Source organism: Rhinatrema bivittatum, chromosome 6 (assembly GCF_901001135.1).
Source record: "Rhinatrema bivittatum chromosome 6, aRhiBiv1.1, whole genome shotgun sequence".
In the NCBI taxonomy this organism is placed as follows: Eukaryota; Metazoa; Chordata; class Amphibia; order Gymnophiona; family Rhinatrematidae; genus Rhinatrema; species Rhinatrema bivittatum.
In genome coordinates this window covers 92,650,222-92,674,637 of record NC_042620.1, presented here as the reverse complement: position 1 = coordinate 92,674,637, position 24,416 = coordinate 92,650,222, and the positions used below count along the sequence as shown (strand labels likewise).

The following is a 24,416-nucleotide window of genomic DNA, read 5'->3' as shown; positions in this document are numbered from 1 at the left end:
TGGAATCTGAATTTTATCAAGAAAGCTGTGGCCATCCTGAAATGTTGCATTTTAAACAGATGTAAAATATATTGGAGCTAATGCAATAAGACCCACAGTGAAATTGGTGCTAGTTGCCGCCATGGGATGTAATAAGGGGATGGCATGCAAATGAGATGCATGCAGAAAATCCGCACAAAACAAATATCCACGCTAAAACACGGATTGAAGGCTCCATGCAATAAACCGCTTATAAACCCACATTAATGTGATGACCCATGACATTGGGTCATCACATTAATGATTCTTGGTTGAAAGCCTTTAAGACTAGAATGAGTTAGTGGTCTGGGAGTGGGGCTGAAGGTGGGCAGAGCAATGTCTAACCCCTTCATGATCTGTCACTGATGCTTGGGAGCTATAATGGGAGAGTCTGGTGAGCGGGGGAAAATGCAGCAGAGCTTTGAAAGAGGCTATAAAAAGCATTCCACATTTCTGACATGTCTCCTCTCCGACCTCTCTTCTGGCTGTTACTGCTTGATTTATTGACCTCCAGATAGGCGCTTACACTTAACTATTCATGGGCAATGCAGAGAATCGTGCTGGTGTTAGTCTGTTTTTTATTTAAGCTGGTTTTATAGCACCTGGGTCAGGGCAGGAGTTAATTGCCTCCTTTGCATGACATGATCCCCAAGATGCAGTCCCACGTGGGCATAACATATGGAGATGCAATCTGCTAGCCAACTGATTAGTGCCTGTTTGCAATGGCAATGCTCAACCTATTCTTATCAAAAGAAACAAAAAATTGGGTGGACGGTCTATGGGCTTCTGCCCGCTCCAGATAGAAGGCTAAGGTTCATTTGCAGTAGGGATGTGAATCGTTTTTCAACGATTAAAATTATCGTCCGATAATGTTTATATCGTCTTAAATCGTTATAGAACACGATACAATAGAAATTCTAACGATTTATCGTTAAAAATCGTTAAATCGTGTTAGTGCGCACTAACTCGATTTAGTGCGCACTAACTGAAAATGATACAAATAAACACTTTCCAGGTCACTGAAGGTCAGTTAGGAATGAATATGTGTTCCTATTGGCTGGCTGCCCTCTTATCTATTGATGTTACCAAGGTTACCACTGAGGTGATGGTTGGGGGGATGGGAAATGGAACTGGAAACTAACGAACACCAACAGAAAATGAAACAAAGTGTTCACACTTCCCAGGTCAGTAAAGGTCACTTAGGAATGAATATGTATGTATGTATTCCTATTGGCTGGCTGTGCTCTTATCTATTGATGTTACCAATATGGTTGGGGGGATGTGAAATGGAAACAGTTGGAAGCTTGACAAAAAAAGTAATGTAATGATCATCACTCACGTGACTAGAACTTGTTTGTTTATTATTTTTGTTAGCAGGCACCTGAAATGCTAGTGCATGTTGAATTTGCCAATCACTGTGCATTTTAGAAAGGTGGTCCTGGCTGGAACTGTACACAGTTCAAATATATGTAATTGATTGTTGGTAAGTGTATTTTTTAAGTAGCCACACTGGCACCAGTATGTTTACTTTTCCTCCTACTTAACTCACTAGCTCAGCTTTGTAAGAAGGGCTTCTCTGCTTGTGTGTTGTTTTTGTTTGGTGTGAGGAGAGCAGAAACATCAGATCTTTATTCAATCTACTACAGTCATCTCTTACAGTGCCCTATCCCTATTAATACCAGGAGTGTTGTGATCTTCCTGCACACAGTGCCCTAACCCTGATACCAGTCTGAGACAGCTCCCTCCCTGCATTACTAGTGAGAGGCTGGCTTCACAGACAGGGGGGAGCTGCCTGACCCTCACTCCTGACTTCCCCCATGTCCCAGCTAGTGAATGGTGTGTGGGTGAGGGGGGGGGGGGAGGATGGTGAAGTCTGAGACAGCTCCCTCCCTGCATTACTAGTGAGAGGCTGGCTTCACAGACAGGGGGGAGCTGCCTGACCCTCACTCCTGACTTCCCCCATGTCCCAGCTAGTGAATGGTGTGTGGGTAAGGGGGGGGGGGAGGATGGTGAAGTCTGAGACAGCTCCCTCCCTGCATTACTAGTGAGAGGCTGGCTTCACAGACAGGGGGGAGCTGCCTGACCCTCACTCCTCCGGGGTATTGTGATCTTCCTGCACAAAGTGCCCTATCCCTGATACCAGGGGTGTTGTGATCTTCCTGCATGCAGTGCCCTATCCCTATTAATACCAGGAGTGTTGTGATCTTCCTGCATGCAGTGCCCTATCCCTATTAATACCAGGAGTGTTGTGATCTTCCTGCATGCAGTGCCCTATCCCTGATATCGGGATGGGTGCAAGAAGATCACAACACCCCCGGTATCAGGAATAGGGCACTGTGTGCAGGAAGATCACAACACCCCCAGTATCAGGAATAGGGCACTGTGTGCAGGAAGATCACAACACCCCTGGTATTAGGGATAGGGCACTGTGTGCAGGAAGATCACAACACTCCTGGTATTAATAGGGATTGGGCACTGTGTGCAGGAAGATCACAATACCCCTGGCATCAGGGTTAGGGCACAAGTTCTAGTCACATTGACTGATCACATTACTTGTTTTGTCAAGCTACCAACTGTTTCCATTTCCCATCCCCCATATACTGTCAGTAGGAAACTTGGTAACATGAATAAATAAGAGGGCAGCCAATAGGAATACATATTCATTCCTAAACTGACCTTAACTGACCTGAAAAGTGTCAAATTGTATCATTTTCAGTTAGTGCGCACTAACTCCCGTTAGTGCGCACTAACTCGAGTTAGTGCGCACTAATCGGAAAAAACGATTTTTAACGATTTTTTAACTAAAAAATCGTGCCTAAGACGATTTTCTTGCCCTGCCACACGATTTCTATCGTTAAGACGATATGGAAAACGATTCACATCCCTAATTTGCAGTCCAAACTGTGCAGTGCTCGTTTGCCTTGGTTCAAATGGGGTCTGGGAAAAAAAATTGGCAGGAAGATTGACTGGTTAAGATGGAAATCCATCACCAATTTAGGCAGGAACTTAGGGACATATGCAAGACCACCCTGTCATAATAAAACTTAGTGTAAGGTGGATAAGTCATTAAGGCCTGGAACTTGCTGACCCTGCCCAGGTCAGATACTTCAGGTCACAGGAGCGCAGCGGCTCAAAAGGAGCTTTCATCAGTTGAGCTAACACCACGCTGAGCTCCCAAGACACAGCGGGAAGCCTTAGGGGAGGCTTCAGTTGAAGCAGACCCTACATGAAATGTAAAAGTATAGAATATACAGAGATGGTGTACCATCTACATTGTGGTGGTATGTGCCAAATTGCACAAAGATGAACTCTGATGGAGTTGTTTTTTAAGCCAGCCACAGAAAAGTGTAGAAGGTAATCAAGCGGTTTTTGTGTGGGGGCAGGAGAATGGATCTAGGGCCTTCTGCTCACACCACACAGAAAACCTCCTCCACTTCAATTCATAGGACTTTCTAGTGGAAGGCTTTCTAGAAGCCACCAGGATCCAAGACACATCCTCAGAAAGATCGAACGGCTGCAGAATTAACCTCTCAACATCCAGGCTGTGAGCAACAGGACCTGGAGGTTAGGATGCCACAGCCTACCCTGATCTTATGTAATGGTGGAAACCAGACCTGTCTTGGCCAATGAGGGGCTATGAGCATCATAGTGCCTCTGTCCTCATGAAGCTTCATGAGAGTCATTGCCACTAAGGGAATCAGAGGATATGTGTAGAGGATATGGGCCAGGGAGTCGGAGGCAGGTTTGCCATCTGACCTGGACAGGGAGCAGAAACGAGGTACCTTCCTGTTGCATGGGGACATGAACAGATCTATGTTTTGGCTTCCCAGAGGTAAAATATCCAATTCACTACCCCCTAGTCCAGGGACTACTCATGGGGTCTGAAGGCTTAACTCAGCCTGTCCACTACCATGTTCTCCATCCCAGCCAGGTACATGGCCCTGAGCACCATCCCATGAGACAGGACCCATGACTAGATCTAGACTGCTTCCTGACATAGGAGGTATGATCCTGTGCCTCCCTACTTGTTGCTAAACCACATGGCTACTTGGTTGCTGGTCTGAATCAGGACAACTTTATTGGACAGCCGAGCTCTAAAAGCCCATAGTGCATACCTGATTGCCTAGAGCTCCAGGAAATTGATTTGACAAGAATGTTCCTGAACAGACCACAGACCCTGGGTGCCAAATGCATCCACATGCACTCCCCAACCCAGGGTGGATGCATCCGTGGTTAGAACAATTTGAGTAAGGAGTCTCTGAAAGGAAATTCCCCATTCTAGATTGGAACGTACCCGCAACCAGGACAAGTCCCTGAGAGACAGGGTGACTCGAATACAATCCTGGAGGCTCTGAGTAGCTTGGCGCCACTGTGACTCAGGGTTCATTGGACTCTGTGCATGTGTAAATGTGGCAAGGGAGTGACATGGACAGTCATGGCCAAGTGGCCCAACAGCCTGAACATGTACCAGGCTCATACCTGCTGGCTCTGTTAAACTCCTGCCACAATGGTCACCAAGACAACGGCCCTCTGGCACAGCAAAAAGGTCTTGATGGACTGAGATAGGACTTTGGGTAGCTGAAAATGAACCCTAGTGACTCTAACACCTGAATAGTAAAGCGCATGGATCCAGAGGCCCCTGCCTGAGATGTGCTCTTGACCAACAAATTGTCCAGATAGGGGGAAACCATGCACTCCCAGTTGCGAATGTGCACCGCCACCATGGTCAGGCGTTTTGTGAAGACCCGTGGGGCAGATGTGAGCGCAAACAGTTGTGAACAGCAAAATCTGGTATTGGAAATGCTGTTTTCCCACCACAAATAAGAGATACTTCCTGTGACTGGGGAAGATTTCAATATGGGTGTATGCGTCCTTCAAGTCAAAGGAGCATAGTCAGTCCCCTTTTTTGCAAAAGGGGGATCAAGGTGCCCAGGGAAACCATCTTCAACTTTTCTTTTTTTGGAAACTTGTTCAGGGCCCTCAAGTCTAGGATGGGACGGAGTCCTCCTGTTCTCTTTGGAATCAGGAAGTACCTGGAGTAGAATCCCTGCCCTCTTTGTCCTGGTGGCACAGGCTTAACCTCTCTGGATGTTAAAAGGGAGGAGAGCTTTGCTTGTGGTACCTCCTGATGTGTTATCAGCCCCCAAAATGGGTACAGAGGGCAATTTGGCTGGACACCCAATATATTTAATTGGTAACCCTAGTGGATGATGGACAAAACCCACTGGTCTGAGGTTACACTAGGCCACTGGTTTGCAAGGAACCACAGCCTGCCCCCGACTGGAAGGTTCATTGTCCTGGGAACGCTCCCTTTGGCCCAGTCAACATCCCATCCCCAGAGTTGACTTAGAAGCTGGCTGGGGCTTGGGAATTCTCTGCTGGTTCTTTGGTGAAAAAAGGCTTTCTTGGCCTCAGCCTCAAGAAAAGGCCTAGAGGAGGAGGATGGATCTAGGGTACTAGCGGAGAGTTGCTGGAGGGTTTCATGATTGTTCCACAGTTGGGACAATCCCTCACCCTATCTAAGAAGAGATTATCTCCAGTATGTGGTACATCAGTGAGACTTTCCTATACCTCTAGTTGGAGATCCGAGGCCCACAGCCATGCCATTCTGCAGGCGCCGATTCCCACTGCAGAGACCCTTGATGCCATTTCAAAAACATCTAAAGTTGCACAGACCTCATGTTTCCCGTACTCCAGACCCTTGTGCACCAGCAACATGAGGGTGTCTTGCTGCTGTTCAGGCAGCTGCTCAGCCACCTTCTGTACCTGCTTCCAGATGTCCTGCAAGTATTGGCTCAAGTAAAGCTGATAAGCAGTGATGCGGGCAATAAACATGGCACCTTGGAACACTTTCCTCCCAAGAGTGTCAATCGCTATGTGGTCCTTTCTCGGGGGCACCAAGGAATGGGTCCAAGAGCGCTTGGCCCTCTTGAGGGTGGATTTGACTACCACTGACTGGTGAGGCAGCTGACACTTATCGAATCCAGTAGCCTTCTGAAAGAGGTAAACCCTGTCTGCCTTCTTATTAATGGAAGCCACTGTGAGGGGGGTGTTCCCAAATCCTCAGAAGCAACTCTTTGCCCCCAGGCAAAGGAAGCAAACTTCATGAGGATCAGTGATCAACTTGGTCCTCAGGCATTGGGGGCATTGGTGAAAGCTGGATGTGGCCATGACAGGGCGAAACAAAAGGGTAGAAGGATGAAACAATGGTGGCGGGAGTCAATGGCCGGCAGGCACCGAGGCACTGCCACCATGGGGGGAAACAACTGTGAAAAGAAACGTATCCAAAATGTCGTAAACCCTGACTGGGGACACTACTGGGAGGCACCGAGAGGGATCCGGTGACAGACCGAAGAAAAAAATCACGAAAAACCGTGAAGAAAACAAAGTTTTCCAGAAGACAATAAGCCAAGTTTATAGAGCTCATTTAAACTGTGAGGCTTGCAGCTCTGCGGGAAAAACAAAAGAGACTGATGAGAGACCCTGCATGGACATGTGGTGTAGGGGATGCCTGGCATGCTTAGAGAATCTAGTCAAAGTTTCCAGAAACTTTGACATACGTTTTCCACATCGTGCTCCATCTGATGATGTGTCCCACGTGTGAAGACTACCATCCTGCTTATCCTCGGTGAAGGCATTCCCAGGTGAAGGTGAAGGCATTCCCATGTTTATGACAACAAAAGAAAATAATGCACATGTGTTATTTTCAAGGGAAACTGTGCCCACAGAAAAAAAGTAGGTACATATGTCTGAGGGTACGTTTTCCTGAGGCAATTTTCAAACGGAAAGCATGTTTTTCACTTTCCATTTGAGAACTCTGGGTAAAAAGTACCCAGAGGAGGTGAGGAGAGAGAGAGGCTCAGGTGTGGGAAGCTGCCCGAGTCCAGTATTGCCTAATTCGAGGCAATTTTGAAGCTGAAAGACCTTTTCCTGGATCGGAGCGGGGAGCCCCGGAGCAAGTGGGCGGACCCGGTGACATCATCAGCAGGAGCCCCGGGACAGCATAAAATCAGGGCCCTGCCACGTTTGAACTGAGGTGAGGAGAGAGAGAGGCTCAGGTGTGGGAAGCTGCCCGAGTCCAGTATTGCCTAATTCGAGGCAATTTTGAAGCTGAAAGACCTTTTCCTGGATCGGAGCGGGGAGCCCCGGAGCGAGTGGGCGGACCCGGTGACATCATCAGCAGGAGCCCCGGGACAGCATAAAATCAGGGCCCTGCCACGTTTGAACTGCGGTGAGGAGAGAGAGAGGCTCAGGTGTGGGAAGCTGCCCGAGTCCAGTATTGCCTAATTCGAGGCAATTTTGAAGCTGAAAGACCTTTTCCTGGATCGGAGCGGGGAGCCCCGGAGCGAGTGGGCGGACCCGGTGACATCATCAGCAGGAGCCCCGGGACAGCATAAAATCAGGGCCCTGCCACGTTTGAACTGAGGTGAGGAGAGAGAGAGGCTCAGGTGTGGGAAGCTGCCCGAGTCCAGTATTGCCTAATTCGAGGCAATTTTGAAGCTGAAAGACCTTTTCCTGGATCGGAGCGGGGAGCCCCGGAGCGAGTGGGCGGACCCGGTGACATCATCAGCAGGAGCCCTGGGACAGCATAAAATCAGGGCCCTGCCACGTTTGAACTGAGGTGAGGAGAGAGAGAGGCTCAGGTGTGGGAAGCTGCCCGAGTCCAGTATTGCCTAATTCGAGGCAATTTTGAAGCTGAAAGACCTTTTCCTGGATCGGAGCGGGGAGCCCCGGAGCAAGTGGGCGGACCCGGTGACATCATCAGCAGGAGCCCCGGGACAGCATAAAATCAGGGCCCTGCCACGTTTGAACTGAGGTGAGGAGAGAGAGAGGCTCAGGTGTGGGAAGCTGCCCGAGTCCAGTATTGCCTAATTCGAGGCAATTTTGAAGCTGAAAGACCTTTTCCTGGATCGGAGCGGGGAGCCCCGGAGCAAGTGGGCGGACCCGGTGATATCATCAGCAGGAGCCCCGGGATAGCATAAAATCAGGGCCCTGCGGCGCGCAGCCGAAGCCACGCGCCAAAGGGGCGCGCCCCTGGGAGCGAAATTATGGGTAAGAAACGGAAGAGTAAAAACTATGCTTCCTCTCCTGCAGCTCCTTTGTCTACAATAACTGGACCCATGGACTCTCATATAGTTCATATGTCGGAGCCCCTTGACAGGGGGAATACTGGGGGAAACTCTATTTTAGAAGTAACCCTCAGCCCTAGGTCCACACAACCTCCCTTGCAACCAGCGGAAGGTATACAAATGGCTGATTTAGTTGCAGGACCCTCTGGATGTAATATCCCCATATCTAATCAGAATGGGGATATCCCAGAGGAGAATACACATTCTCTTCAAAGAGTATTGGGTAGCGAGGCTGCTGCTAGTAGAAGTAATGTCCAGTTGCCATCATTAATTCCTGATGTTGGGAATGGAGAAGATGAGAATAATGCTGAACCTGAAAATGTAACTCTATTGGATGTGTGGAAATTGTCTGTGAAAATAGACAAGAAAATGACCAGATCAATATCTAATATTCATACATTCTCTGTAGAAACAAGAGCAAAATTGGAGGAACTAGATAATAGGACTGATAGGTTGGAACAAGCAGTAGCAAATTTGAGCCCTTTAGTAAATAATCTTCAGGCCATTAATGTATCTTCCATTAAAGATAAGTTGATACTGCATAATAGAATTGAGTTAATGGAAAACGAGCTGAGATCTCTTAATCTTAGATTATTGAACTTTCCTTTTTCAAGATTGATGTCAGCTGAGGAATTATATAAGAAATATGCAGTTGAAGTGTTATTGTTTGAAATAGAGAAAATCCCTATGACTTCTAAAATGTTTTATTTGCCTAGGAGTAAAACGATCCAAGTGCAGGAGGGGGGATTGGATATTTTGCAAAGTCCAGGAGTCTCTACTTTTTTAGAAGACTCCTTGGATAGAATTGAGTCGAGAGCAACTTTGTTAATTACATTTTCTTTAAAAAAAGAGAAAGACCAGTTCTTTGTAAAATATTTTCAAAACAAGGATTATAGCTTTTGTGGGCAAACGATACAAGTTTTTCCAGATGTTTCCCGAGCTACACAAGCCCGTAGGAAACAGTTTTTGTCCTTGAAGAAACAGGCTCTGGAAATAGGAGCCAGCTTCTTCTTAAAATTTCCCTGTAAGTGCCAAATAATGCACCAAAATAATAAATTTGTTTTCTTGGACCCTGCTCACTTGGAACGTTTTCTAAGGGATAAATCCCAATCTTAATGGTTGTAAGGGAAATAGGTTGTATAAGAAATTAGATACACTGTGAGCAATATTTCTAATCACCTCCTAGATGTGGACTGTTAATTATGAAAATTATGTTAAGGGAAAAATTTTTTCTGTTATATTACTTGTTTTTCCTGTTTTATAACATTTTCTTTGGTAAATGTCATAACTTAATAAATATTAAAATAATAAAAAAAAAAGTACCCAGAGATTGCATCAATGCAGGGACTTTTTAAAAATTGCCCTAATAATGGAGAAATCAATATGCACTTGAGTTAATGATAAATATTCAGTGTTCTTGTTATGCTTGTCAGTCGCAGACGGCTGCAACCACGTGTACTCACTTCCTGCACTGCTCTCCTGCCCTACCTGGGGCTGCTCACGACTCGGGCCAACCTTCACCGCCGCATTCCTCTGGACTCCTCATGGCGGCCTGGACGCTGCCACCATCTTCCTCGACTTTGGGCTTTCCTAGGCACGCGCATGCGTGCGCCACCGGGCCTCCCTTTAACGCCTTCTTGGTGGGAACCTCGGGGGCATCTCCAGTTGATAACATCATCAGACCTGTGTACTTAAACTCCATGTTCGCCCTCAGCTAGCCGACTTGGCAACAAGTTACGTTCATCTTCGACTACTGCCTATGTGTTCCGTTGACCAAGCTTCATGCCTTGGACTTGGACCCTGTCTAGTACCCGCCCCATGGGGGCTAGTACACACATCAGGGACTCGCTCTCCTGCCTACCCTGCTCCACAGATTGGCTCTGCGTCTCCTGGGTTCTAACTTGCAAGGCCTCCCGTTCCTCGGGACTACCTCTGGGACACTTCAGCTATCTGTAAGTTCTACAGTGGGACTTCCCCGATTCTCGGGGTTGGGCCTGCAGCCTGAACAAGACTTTCCACGCCTCCCGCTCCTCGGGACCACATCTACATATTACAGTGACTGCCAGAGTTCCCCGCTCCTCAGGGTAGTGCTCTCCGGCTTCCCTGGGACTTGTGCACTGCTCCACTCCTCGGGGGTGCACTCACGTATTACATTGAGACTGCCTATGCTTCCCTGATCCTTGGGGCAGTGCTATGTCATCACCAGAGGCTCAGCTCGGGCTTCCCTGTCCTGTGGGCTGGCCTATGGCGTTAATCATCATCCTACGATGTGCAGCTCCTCCCTTCGGGGGTTGCCCTCTGGAGTACCTCCTGATTGGCCAAGCCTCACGCCCTCCGCTTTGCGACCTGTCTAGCATTCCTTCCCTCGGGTTCCCTGCCCAGGTATAACCTCCAGTCTACTCTCCACGGGGTTCTCTCCTGGTGCTGGGGAACCTCTCCATTGCCTTACTCTGAGCTAACCGCTGTCTCTGACCTCGCCTCCTGACTGTGCAGACCTATGGGGGTCCATCCCACAGGTAGTGACAACTTGTACCCCGGGCCAAGGGCCCACATACCCACACATCATAATAGTTATTTTGGGAAATAAGGAGCAATTACCCATTCATGTCCCCAAATATATATCTTATTGCACTCTAAAGATACTTTTTAAAAGCCCGTTTAAAAATACTAGGGACTAATGTTATGGAAAAACTAAAAGGCGCAGCCAGCTTGAAAGTGTCTAATAACTCACTCCAAGGCTATGTGGTGCACATGATGGATGCTTTTTGGTAGAGTAGAGATTCTGGGCTAGACTCTCGGAGAGGATGGACTTGGGCATAAGGGTAGAAAATATTTCTTCACAGAAATGGATGGGATAGATACATGGAGTAGGCACCTAGTGGAGGTGATAGAGGCAAAAACAGTAACAGAAGTCAGGGAAATGTAAGAGAGTACAGGGGATCCTTAAGGGATAAGAAATGAAGGGAAAGCCATAGATCAATTGCGGTCTATGGCACTGCACCAGGAAGTCAATTGAGCAGACTGGATGGGCCTTATGGTCTTTATCTGGCATTATATTCTAATTGCCTGTACAGTGGTAGGAGAGGCTATGCCATGTTGTCTCCTGCAAAACAAGCAGGAAGCCAGTGTACAAGAAGGGCTTATATGAGTCAAGGTAACAGAAAAAAAAAAAAAAACTTCAGACAGAGAGAATAGGTGCTAATAACATTTCTATCTCTAAACAGATCCGAACACAGAGCTGATGTGATTTAAAGCACTGCCCAAAATATTTATACAGTATATATTCTTTCTGCAGATAACAGAATAGAGAATGAAATTACCTTATGGGCTATTTCATGACCAGCTTGGCACAAATCACAGCATGCAGTGTTTTATGAGTTGCTGAACTGAGCTCTAAACCTTGTAAACATTCAAAGATAAGAGAAAAGACTACTTTTGATAAAGTAGTTTAATTGTTCTTAATATGCCCATCATAAATATTTAACTGTTCACTGAATGGAACTAATTTTTATTTGGTTATAACGTTTAAACACATTAATGAAAGCATTTAACTTTTTCAAAAGCAGAATTATTTCAATTTTTTAGATCCCAGCATTTTATTGCATTGCGATATTGCATCATTACAATGTCTCTAACTTTGCAGTGGGTTCTTGCTACAATGAACTTGTTTTCCAACATACCTTGAGGTTTTCCACAAGTACAATAAGAGGAACACTTATATCTTATTAATTGAGAGTTGCTGTAAGCTTAATGCCTAAGAACTCAGAGTGATACAAACATTTCTAAAAAGGGGCTTAAGACCTGGTTATACCGAGAAGAGTTTGCAGTGGAAAGTACTGTCCTATAGTATATTGAATATTTTGTAATAGATATTACTCCTGACCCCCCCCCCCAAGGCTTGCCAATAATCCCTCGGGGTCTGGGAGCGATTTCGTTGTCGGCTGCAGTAATCAAAATGGCGCCGATAGCCTTTGCCCATACTATGTCACAGAGGCTTTCGGCGCCATTGGTCAGCTCCTGTCACATGATAGGAGCACAAGATGGCGCCGATGGCCATGTGACAGAGGCTGACCAATGGCGCCGGTAGCCCCTGTGACATGGTAGTTCAGAGGCTATTCGGCACCATTTTGAGCAAGCCTGGCTGGCAATTGCGAACATGGGCACGGAGGAACAAATGGCATCTGGGACCCCGCTGGACCACCAGGAATGTTCGTAAGTCTTGGGGAGGGATCGGGATGGGGGGGGGGGGGAGTTTCTATGTATGTACGAAAATGATTTTAAATGCTTGGGGTGGATTTTTTTTAGCTTCGTTTCCCGCTTCGTTTTTTGGCCCGGTTTCGGGTTTCCTCGTTTCGTTTTTCAAAAAAAACTAAACGAGAAAACCTGAATTTTACCACGAAGTATCCGAGTCAAAAAACGACCCGGTAGAAAAAAACAAAGCACATTTCTACTATTTAAGCCTTTGGGTTTGTTTTCAAAACCCAGAGAGAGTTACCACTTAATTGTTCTATGGAATCGTTCTGTTTAACTGTTTCATGTAAAGCCCTGGGCATTTATTTAAGGCCTTTGGTATTTTTCTGTTCCATGTAAACCAGATTGATTTGTATTCCTACAAGAACTTCGGTATATAAAAATTCTAAATAAATAAATATATGAGAATGCGGTGTGCACACCACATGTTTTAAAGAACAGGTAAAACGATCCTATACAATAGTGGATTCACAAACATTGTGGCCGCAGCCCTGCAGGCGTGAGATTAGTCCTGCTTCAATTTATTGCCCCTGAGGCAGCTCTTGAACAAAGAGTGAAACTCGGCCAGTCGGGCAAATTTCAATAAAGGGCTTTCGTTTATACACCGATCTTCACTTTGTTTACTGCTATACAGACATAGCTAGAAATACAAAAATGTTTAATGGCAAAAAATAAATACAATGTGTATATATATATATATATATATATATATATATATATATACACACATATAAATCCAAATACACTCTGAAGGAGTGGGAAAAAGCACTAATATTAATGGATATAGTAACAATTAAAAAAGTACATCTTTATTGTCAATTGTACAAAATAAATAAAATACTAAACACCTTAACCTACCTAAGGGGGTCATTTTCTAAGACTATCTAAGACTATCGCTTGTGATAGCTTGCCGGGGTGGAGTCGGGGTGGGGAGGGGAGAAGTCAGGGTGGCGAGGAAGCGCACGTGAACGGTGGCGCTATTGGGTGCGAAAGCCAGCAGCAATAACACCATGGTGGTGCGATCGCTGCCGGCTTTCGCAGGCCCGCCCCCCCCCTGCGAAAACAGGGGGGCGGGCCTGCGAAAGCCGCAGCCTTCGCACCACAGCAGTGCGATTTCAGCGGCCGTGGTGCGCCGGCTGCCGGCTTTCACACTGAAGAGCACCATCGTGAAAGGTGGTGGTATTCGGCGTGCTACTGCCAACGATAATGTTAGTAACATTATCGCTGGCAGTGAAGACACCACCAACTCCGCCCCCTCCCTGCCTCCTCCCCTCCCCCTAATTTGCATTATATAGCATGCGAAAAGGCCCTTTTTGCATGCGATAAGGGCCCTAACGCACGCGATAAGGCCAAACGCACGCAATAAAGCTTTAGAAAATAACCCCTTTAGGTGGTTAAGGTGTTCTAGTATTTTATTTATTTTGTACAATTGACAATAAAGATGTAATGTTTTAATTGTTACCAAATCTATTCATATTATTGCTTTGGCCCATGCCTTCAGAGTCTACTTGGGTTTGTTTGTTGAGCACCTCATATTACTACATATTACCTGATCTTTTCAGAGAGAGAAATATGCATTTGCATGGTTTATGGAGTCTATGAACTAAAACCTGTGCTACAAAAATGTGTGCATATTGCTGAAAATTGAATGTATATGCTAAAATACCAATCACTAAATTTTAGCCTGCAGGAGATATAAAATGACTTCCATAGCATGTACATACTAATTAGTGTGCAAACACTATTAATGTACTCATTAACCCCTAAAATGTTAGCTTCTATGCACTCATAGCGGTCCATATTTAAAATCCATTTAGACAGATAACTCAAACATTATCCATCTAAATGGCAAAATAGGCATATTCAGCCATATATCTGGCTAAATTATAGCTGGATATGTTGAGGGCGGGCAATAGGCAGTAGCAATAGACAGCAGCAGGTCTAAAGTTATCAGGATATTACTTATCTGGTTAACTAGAACTTATCCAGATATATTTAGCAGCATAGCCGTACCACTGAATATCCCTTCTAAGTTATCTGGATAAGTTATATCCGGACAATTTTGATAACTGGATATTTTTAAATATTGAGCTGATAGTGTCTGTGAGCTAAATAGCAGGTATATGCTAAACTGAGCATGTGCAATCCTCTTTGCAAACCTTTATACAAGTAAGCCTGGATGTATGCTTATTTGTTAGTGCTGAGAGCAGAAGAGGGAGAATATCTGTACCCAGAGAGAGAAAGCTACAAGAGAACAGAAAGTCCCAGGAGAGGACAAACCACACAGACTGGTACCTGTTTGGATGAGCATATTTTGTTGGATTACTACCAATTTGGGTTCTAAAAATTGTTTAGCACTGAGACCCTTCCACTGTCAACCTTTGATGTGTTTAGGTGGGGTTTTGACAGTGGGACAGACTATGTGCTAGTTCTTCTCGACATATTAGCCGCATTTAATACTCTTAACCACCAAATTTTATTATTCAGGCTGAAGGATTTCAGAATTGCAGATATAGTATTCAACTATTTCTCATCTTACCTCACTGAGCATCATTAACAAGTGAGGATTGGCCCTGAGGCATTATTGTAGCATAGAGTATCTATGGAGGTGCCTCAGGGCTCAGCCTTATTATCAGTCTTGTTAACATACTCATGGTTCCAATCTGCAGGCTTCTTGCAGGGCTAAGAATAGGATACTGAATTTATACATATAACATTCAAATTTTCCTATGTAAAACTTGCACCTGGGAAAACATACTAGCTCTTGATTCCATCTATTTAGCAGCCTTCAAACAATGGATTTTCCATAACAAGCTGCCATTAAATGTTGACAAGACAGAGGTGATTATTCTTAGCTGCTTTTCATCAATGATGCATTATCAATTTTCCGGGTTGATAGTTGCATCATCTCAACTGTGATGAAAGTAAAGAATCTAGGAGTCTGGCTTGAGTTTAACTTATCCTTATGCACACATGTACAGTCAGTAGTAAAGAGGATTTTCTTTAAATTAAATATGTGGCATCAGTTAAGACAACTGCTGAGATTCATAGACTTTCAGACAGTGCTCCAAGTGCTTGTTTTCACAACCTGGGACTATAACTCTGCTTACATTGGGGCTCTGGCAAACACACTTAGAGCACTTGAAATAGTGCAGCGTTCTGCTGCATGTCTTCTGATGAGCACCGTCATTAGAGAACACATTGCACCTGTTTTGGAGTATCTCCGTGAGCTCCCACACCAATGGAGAATTAAGAACAAAATTGCAATGCTGATACATAAGCTGCTAAACAATAATGTCTCACCCTGGATTGGTGCTATTTTTCATATTTATAATCCTCCTTGTGCTCTAAGATCAGGTCATTAAGGTAACATAGTAAATAATGGGAGGTAAAGACCAAAATGGTCCATTTAGTCTGCCCAGCAATTTTTTTTTAGGATAATAACTGCTGCTCCATGCAGGTTACCCCTTAGAGATGTGAATCGGAACCGGTATCGGTTCTGATTCTGGTTCCGATTCACATTGTGAAATTTTTATCTTGCAGTCCGATCGGGTTTTTGTTTTTTTGTTTTTTTTTTAATCGGCTGCGCCCGAGCCGATAACCAAAAAATACAGCCGACTCTTTAAAATGAGTTTGTTAGTATCCCCCCACTCTCCGGAGCCCCCCCCCAAAAAATTTTTTTAAATACCTGGTGGTCCAGCGGGGTCCCAGGAGCATTCTCCCGCGCTCGGGCCGTTGGCTGCCAGTAAACAAAATGGCGCCGATGGCCCTTTGCCCTTAGCATGTGACAGGGTATCCGTGCCATTGGCCGGTCCCTGTCACATGGTAGGAGCAATGGACGGCCGGCGCCATCTTTAAAAATGGCGCGGGCCATCCAGTGCACCTACCATGTGACAGGGGCCGACCAATGGCACCGATAGCCCCTGTCACATGGTAAGAGCAAAGGGCCATCAGCGCCATTTTGATTAGTGACAGCCAACAGCCCGAGCACGGGAGTATGCTCCCAGGACCCCCGCTGGACCACCAGGTATTTAAATTTTTTTGGGGGGGGGGATCGGAGGGTGGGGGGATACTAACAAACTCATTTTAAAGGGTCAGGTTGTGTTTTTAGGTTGTGTCCTTTCTTCCCACCCCCCCCCCCCCAATAACAATAAGAAAACCCACTAAATTAATCATGGGGTTTTCTATCGCTATCGGGGACCCCCCAATATCTGACAATATTGAAAATATCGGACGGTATTTTCAATCGTCAGATAAACGATTCACATCCCTATTACCCCTACGCCTTTTGTTAAGAGTAATTACTGCCATTCCATGCAGGTTATCCCAAGCCTTCTATTAAGGGTAGTAACTTCTGCTCTGTGCAAGTAACCCCCAATCCTGTTAAATAGTTGAATACCATTCTGTTAAGCCCTTTCAATTGCTTTCTCTTTCCTTTTTCATCTTTTATTGTAAAGATGAATTTGCAAGTACCCTGTTTCATTTCATTTAGTTTCCATTTTTATTTGTGATGTTTACATATGATGTATTATTATGTATGTCTTGATATGTCTTCCTTAAATGATGGATAAAGCAGGATTTAAATGTTTTAAAATAAATACAATAAAATATACATAAGGGTATGTTTCTATCCATCTCTCTTCTGGGTCAGTAAGGATCTTGAAAGGGCATCATAAGAGGTCCTAGTTGGGAAGAAAAGGGAACATGGAGAGAGGCAGCCCAGTAGGGATCTGTTTGTCCTGTCTCTGCAAGGCATTGCCATCCGACCTTTAGGAGCATCCTATCGTCTCTGTGCAGCTGGATGTCACAGTCTGCCATGGCATCAAAGCTGTTAAGCTGTTAGAAAAGAGCTCTGTACTCAAACCAAAACAATTGGTGAGCTCAAAGAAGCTGTTTGATTTCAAGCCTCTGAATGCCTAATGTAGTCTTTCATCAATACTACCAAACACCTTTTTCCTTTAAAGTGCTCAAGTATGTGTTTGTGTTTTCTCCTGTTACTTCCTCCTTCTCTCTCTCTCCTCTCTTCCCTATCATGTACTCCACATCCTCCATAATGCTTCATGTTGCAGCAGAAATATATCCATCAGCTGTCACCCCCCAAAGCAACTCAGCCTTGCCACATCCATCCCAATGATGCCAGGAAGGGATCTAACCATTCAATTTCAACAAGTAGCCTCTAGGGGTTTAGCACTTGTTTTCTGGTTCTGCCATGTTTGGACAATATGAAGACTTCGGAATACAATATAAGAGGGTCCACATAAGAATAGAAAATCAAGTGGAATACCCCTCTTCCCTTCTCCATCCCCCCCCCCCCCCCCCCAAGGTGCTGCCAGCTTTGCTTTGAGGAAATACAGGTGAATGACTCAGTTTGAAACTAATAAGTAGTAGATTTAAAATAAGTTGTATAAAGTAGTTTTTCACTCAACACACAATCAAGATGTTATTGTTTAGAAAAAAATAATCTTGAATTATCCTTATACAATAATTTAAAAATGAATTATCTAGTTGCCAACAGATCTATAACCAATAAAATTATATAGCTGAAACTCACTTTTTCTTTTAAAAGTACAAATGATTTTGTTACTAAAGGAAAAAAGTTTTAAAACCTTTTAGAAGTAAAGCTTGACTCCTTATTCTTTGAACTCTCGGAGGTTATTAGCAGAGACTTCCACACAGAGGTTTTTGCCATTTCGTCAGAAATATTTATTATAGAAGGATCGTCCCTAGGTAAGAATTAACACATAATACATGAAATAAATAATTGGATTGTGATCTTAAAATTTTAGTACTCAGCTAAACACACTAAACAAGTCATGTTTAGAAACTTACTGACTGTTACAACACTAGCATCAGGGGTAAATTGGAAAAGCCAGGAAATGGCCCAGCTCAATGATGCAGTGCTAGTAAATGTACATTTAGTTTAAATAACCCAGTTGGTGTCTGCTTTATTACCTTGGCATGATATCTGTGGAATTGCTGCTGCTGTTGAAAAGAAATTCATGCATCAACTATATACATTTTAAAAGGAGCCTTCCAGTTTTACCATCCTCAACTGATAGGGTAATGTGGAACTGGCCATCAGTAAACTAACCTATCAGCATCCTAATACCCAAATCTACATTCTGAATACAACAAACTTAAATGAAGTGCTGCTTGAGGGGAAGGAACTGTTTAAAACACCAGAGTCAAGTTTATGGCAAACTCAGGTTATCAAGAGAAGTCAGGGCATAACAACACTAAGATGCCTAGGCAATAAATCTTATGATAGAAACATAGAAACATTCAATCTACCCATCCATCCAATTAATTTAGAATTATAATTTTCATCACTTCCTTAGAGATCCCCTGCATTTATCTCATGCTTTCTTGAATTCACATACTGTATTTATCTCCACCACTTCCACTGGGAGGCTATGCCATGCATCGACCACCCTATAAAGAAATATTTCCTAAGATTACTCCTGAGACTACCCCCTTTTAACTTCATAACAAGACCCTCTCATTCTAGACCCTCCTTTCCATTGAAAAAGGCTCACCTCCTGTGCATGGAACCTTTTGAAATAGTTTAATGTCTCTATCATACCTCCCCTATTTCACCTTTCTTCTAGGGTATACATGTTTAGATCTCTACATCTATCCCTATGTGTTTTAGAACAAAGACCATTGACCATTTTAGTAGCCACCATCTGGACATCTTGTTTATATCCTTTTGAAGATGTGGTCTCCAGAATTGTACACATTATTCCAAATAAAGTCTCACCAGGGACCTAAACGGGCAATATCATTTCCCTTTTTCTGCTGACCCTTCCTCTCCCTATGCAGCCAAGCATCTTTCTGGCTTTTACTGTCATTTTATCCACCTGTTTGGCCACCTTAAGATCATCAGTAACAATTATCCCCAGATCCCGCTCTTCCTTTGTGCTTAGAAGAATTTCACCTCCAATGTTGTACCTTTCCCTTGGGTTTTTGCATCCAAAATGCATTACTCTGCATTTTTTTAGCATTAAATCTTAGCTGCCAGACCTTAGACCATTCCTCGAACTTCACTTGATCTCTCCTCTTGTTTTCCATACCCTCCTGGCTGTCTACTAGGGATGTGAATCGGTACCAGACTCGTTTCCGTTATCGGGTTCATAAAAGAACCACGGGAAATCTTTGTTCCTGCGGTTCTGGGCGGTTTTTTTGGCTGTCACAAGCCAAAAATACCCCCAAAAAACCTCACCCTGCCCCTTTAAATTCAATTATTTAGAATTCCCCACCCTGCTGCCCCCCCAAAAAAAATATTTCTAAAGTACCTGGTGGTCTAGCAGGGGTCCCGGGAGTGATCTCCCGCTCTTGGGCTGTCAGCTGCCAGTAAACAAAATGGCGCCGTTGGCCCTTTGTCCTTACCATGTGACAGGGGCTATCGGTGCCATTGGCCAGCCCCTGTCACATGGTGGGAGCAATGGACGGCCGGCGCCATCTTTAAAAATGAATCGCGCGGTACAGGGGGTGGGGGGCTGAAGCGGGGGGCAGGCCTGCGATGACTGGCAGCGATCGCACCTCCGCTGTGCGACTGCTGCTGGCTTTCGCACCCAATAGTGCCATTATAAAAGGTGGTGCTATTGGGTGCGAAATTGGAAGCGAAAAGGCTCCTTACCTTTTCGACATCCACGCTGTCTTCGTGGCATCTGCCCCGGTGCTGCCCCGACTCCTCCTGTTCCGGTCTTGATGCCGCCCCTTTTGGTGGTTGATCGCGAAAAGCATGCGATCGCTTTGAAAAATGACCCCCTAAGTTACATACCCGATTAGCTTTCAATATTGGGCCATTTTTGTTAAAGTGAAGATGAATTTTTAAAATACATTTATAATACAGAATTTAAGATAAGGGTAATTAAAGAAGTGTTGGCAACTGAAAATCTCTAAATAGCAAGCAAAGACCACTATGACTTCTGATGTTCTCTTTCTGCAATTATGCTACATAAATTCAGCATAGTTTTTAGATTATTTCAAGCTAAAGAACTCATCTAGTACTGTGACTTAACAATGAATAATTTTCTAGTATCATGCAGAATATAATAACATTGATATATGAGCAATACGATATTGCAACCATTGCTATTTTTTTTTAGCAGGGTGTGTTACAGAGCAAATAAACAGGTTAGGAATACCTCCTACTAGCTGAGGAGTTAAAGCATCCACTACCTTGAAAAGCCTTAAGATTACCAGATGGATTTCAAAGATGAAGAAGGAAAGAGATACTACATGTTTACATTTTAACCAAAAAAAAAAAAGAATAGCCCTATAGAGGTCCATATTCAGCAGGCCAGTGACCAGGAAAGTTACCCAGGTAATTTTTCCTGGATATAAAGCAGAACAAAAATGGGTTAGTGTTCTGCTGAACATGCCTGGCTAAAGTTACCCAGGTCAAAAGTCACCTGGAAAAATGTAGCCAGGTAATGCAGACATTTTTCAATTCTCGTTTTTTTGTCAGGGTTTCTCAAGGTTTTTGAATTTGGACCATGTAGAATATATATAGATATTTATTTCTTAGTTCTTTATAATGATGCACTGAATATGATCAGAACTTAGGTATCCAATTATGCACTGACAACTACAGCAGATTTGATGATCTCTGCTGTATTCGATGGAGCTTATCATGGATTGAGTCCACATCTTCACAATGTTATAGACTATTGGAAGTGGTCCATACTTGGCACTGTCAGCTGATAACTTATACCATGGCATATTTATACTGTACCTGCAATTCCCTTCCATTGCTAATTGTACTGTTCCCTCCTCTTCCATTGCAAGCATAATTTCTTCTTCCTAGGACAGAATGTTCATGAGGAAACAACATTTACTGTCTGGTTCAGATTGCCATGTGAACAAATACAGCATTATAGTCAGTTTTTATCGAAACTCTGCATTTCAGTCAGAAGGATTAGGAGTGCAATGATAAGAACTGAAATCAGACCAAAATTACCTGAAATAAGTGCTATACATTAACTTAAATTCTGATTTTCAAAGCATTTGCTGCTGGTGCTCTTCATAAGGAATTTACCCTCACAGTTAGGAAAAGAATTTTGTACCATCTGTAAGGCATCCACAAGCCAATGTGAGGCCACAGCAAAGCACATGAGTAGGTGTTTCAAGAAACATCAATTCAGCATACAAAAAGAGCACACGCCACCAAAAGGTCCAGAAAGGCCAAACATGAGAAACAAATTTAAACCTAGGGATGGCAACCTTCAAACAGGAATGTGGGCGCACATGTGCGTGTGCATATGGGCGCGCGGTCAGATATGCGGCAATTTTAGTGTGCGTTTAATTTTACGCTTGGCGCACCCAACACTGTAAGTCGGCTTACAGGCCAGCTAGGTAGGGTATTTTATAATGGGTGCGTGTCCAGCCGATGGCCAGTTTCACTAGTTCACCCATTAGTTTGCCTAGTCTAGAGCTAGGATCTCAAACCCCCCCCCCCCCCCACACCTGGATCTCTAGCCTGCAATCACCCCAGTTATCCCAGACCCTCTGAAACACTTCCAAGATGCTTTGAAATACTTTTATTTATACTCAACTATACTCAACTATACCTGGGCGCGTGCCCGGGTGCGTAAGTACTTGCGAGCGCACCTCTTGGCCCCCAACCCAGAATGCCCATGCCCCGCCCACACCACAATTACATTCCGCCCCTTTTTTCTCCAATGCAAAATATTCACACATTGGGACTTGTGTGCACATGTGGGCGGCTTATATAATCAGGTGGACACGCACATGTGCTACATGCATGCCCATCTCCTGATTTTGACGTGCACCCGGCTTTTCAGTCACCTTTAAGAGAGTGAAAAGAATATGTAACATTTAGTATCATTAATATGCACTTTCAGGATATACATTTCTTCATACCAACAGGTTTCCATGCACCAGACAAGAGATTAACTTGTGTGCTGGGTTTTCATTTACTTAGTTGTGTTTTGCTTTAATGAATTTTGTGCTGACTAATAGGTGCCATATTCATGTAAGTGATTCTACAACTACCAACTAGGGGTGCTCACAGGCCACAGACAAAATAAATCTACATTCTCAGGTCCTTCCCAGCCCCCGTTTTCAACCCAACCAAACTTTCTTGTTAAAAATGTCTTCATGGAGCAGAGCGATCTCCAATCACTCCTGCCTCGCAGCTGCTGCTATAGCAAATGGCGCCAGCAGAATAAGGCACACACTGTTGTTAATTTTTGCCATATAAAATGGATTCTATGATTCTCAGACCATTTCTGTAACCTCTAGATTTTCTTTCCCCACAGAAATAAGCTGAAAAATTACAAATCTGGCTTGCAGTATTAAGGTCCAACCATTATTTGCTGATGGCATGATTATTGGCAATTGTGATTCAAAGGTGTGAAAAATAACAATTCTGGAAAATTATAATTTTAATAATAAAATCCACAATTTTATAAGGGACTTTTCTATTTTGTGCTTGATTTTCAAAGTGACTTATGTGCATAAAACCCACAGACATTAATTATCTATGAGCTGTTATAAAATTATTGTCCTCCCTACCCACGATTTTCCCCAAATTATTATTTTATGTTTTAGAGTGTTATCTATAGAAACACCTGAATAATAGATGAGATTTCAGATTACAATCCAGGATCACAATTTCATGGCCTATCTCTAATAACAAAGCTGTAAAGAATGCCTCAGCCATTCTATTACAACAGAGTTAGGCACCGTACTTGAGTAAGTGGGCTTTTTAAAATTGCTACAATATAAGCCATTGAATTGTCCATAAGATATACTGGTGTAAATGCATTTTACTCGAGTAAATGGCTTTTGAAAATTGCTACGATAGTAGTTGTATAGAGGGCAGGCTATAAAGGGCAGATCCTGACTTATGAGTTATTTCTTTATTTTTAAAAGTGTGCACATAAATTCTGTCAGCAAAATGTTGTGCTCTGAAGATAGAGCCTTTATACTTGTATGTTTGCCTGCAGTGAGCAGAGACATTTCTAGGAGTGGGGTGGGGGAATGGATGTGCACTTATGCACATATACTTTTGAATTTTCAAAAGAATATATATGCATTTTTTTTAATGAAAAACAACCCCCATAAAATAGTAGGTGTAAACTGTGCAGGTAGTTTTTCTGGGATAAGTTTCCATTTTTCCTTTGAAAACTGACATAAAGTCCATAGGTAGTTGACTCTGAATCAGTTCAGGCAGTCTTAAAATTACTTCCTATGAAGGTAATTTTCAAAGCCATTTCCAGAGTTAAAACTGTGCTTTTCCCACTGAAATGGGCTTTTGGGAAATTGTTTAGCCTAAATGCACTTGAAAGCGTTTGTGTAGGGTCTCTGTGCACACACTTTTCCTCATAGGAGGGGGAGGCATTTCTGAGGGTGGGTTGAGAAGAGTTATGTAGTCTTGCACAGGGAGGATAACTTTCAAAGTTATTTGCGTTACTGCACCTGTGTGCATACATACACACACGGGGACTTATGTTAGTATTTTATAAGCTGCACAGTGGGAACTGCACAGTTCCTAAATTACCTTTTCTAATGCTCTGAAAGTCCGCGCGTGTGTTTCAGAACTGTGCATTTCTTATCTATTTTATAAACATGCGCATGTATATTTAGGGATGGTATCTTTCAAACCAGCGTGCATTCTTTGGCCCATGTCCAGGTATGCAGCCATGTTATAAAATAGCCTGACCGCAAGCACGAGTGCGCAATTTTAAGGGGACGCGTGCCTATGAGCACAAATGCTGCTTCGACCATGCGAGTGAGGGGATCTTAAAATGCGCGCACGACACCATTACCAGTTTTCCCAGTTCACCCAGGTAAGGGATAGGACCTTCAAAACCCCCTAGTTTAAAAGCCTCCATTCTCCCCTGTTAGCCCCAAGCCTTAAAATCCTGCAGATCTGCCTAGTTTTCTTTACTTTTTAACTTGCAGGTCATCCATAGGAGAAGAAATGTTACGCAGCAGGGGACCTCAATGTGCGCCAGGGCATGGAAGTTTTTGTGCACATATCTCAGG

The 24,416-nt window shown here is 43.9% G+C and overlaps 1 protein-coding gene across 1 annotated transcript in view; it reads right to left on the bottom strand.

The window, feature by feature from the left end:
• The window catches only part of SLC4A10 (solute carrier family 4 member 10), a 299,055-nt gene that overhangs the window by 4,335 nt on the left and 270,304 nt on the right, over positions 1–24,416 (bottom strand). The window contains 2 exon segments of the mRNA XM_029605602.1: positions 18,005–18,121; positions 21,139–21,206. Coding sequence (XP_029461462.1) covers positions 18,005–18,121; positions 21,139–21,206 — 185 coding nt within the window.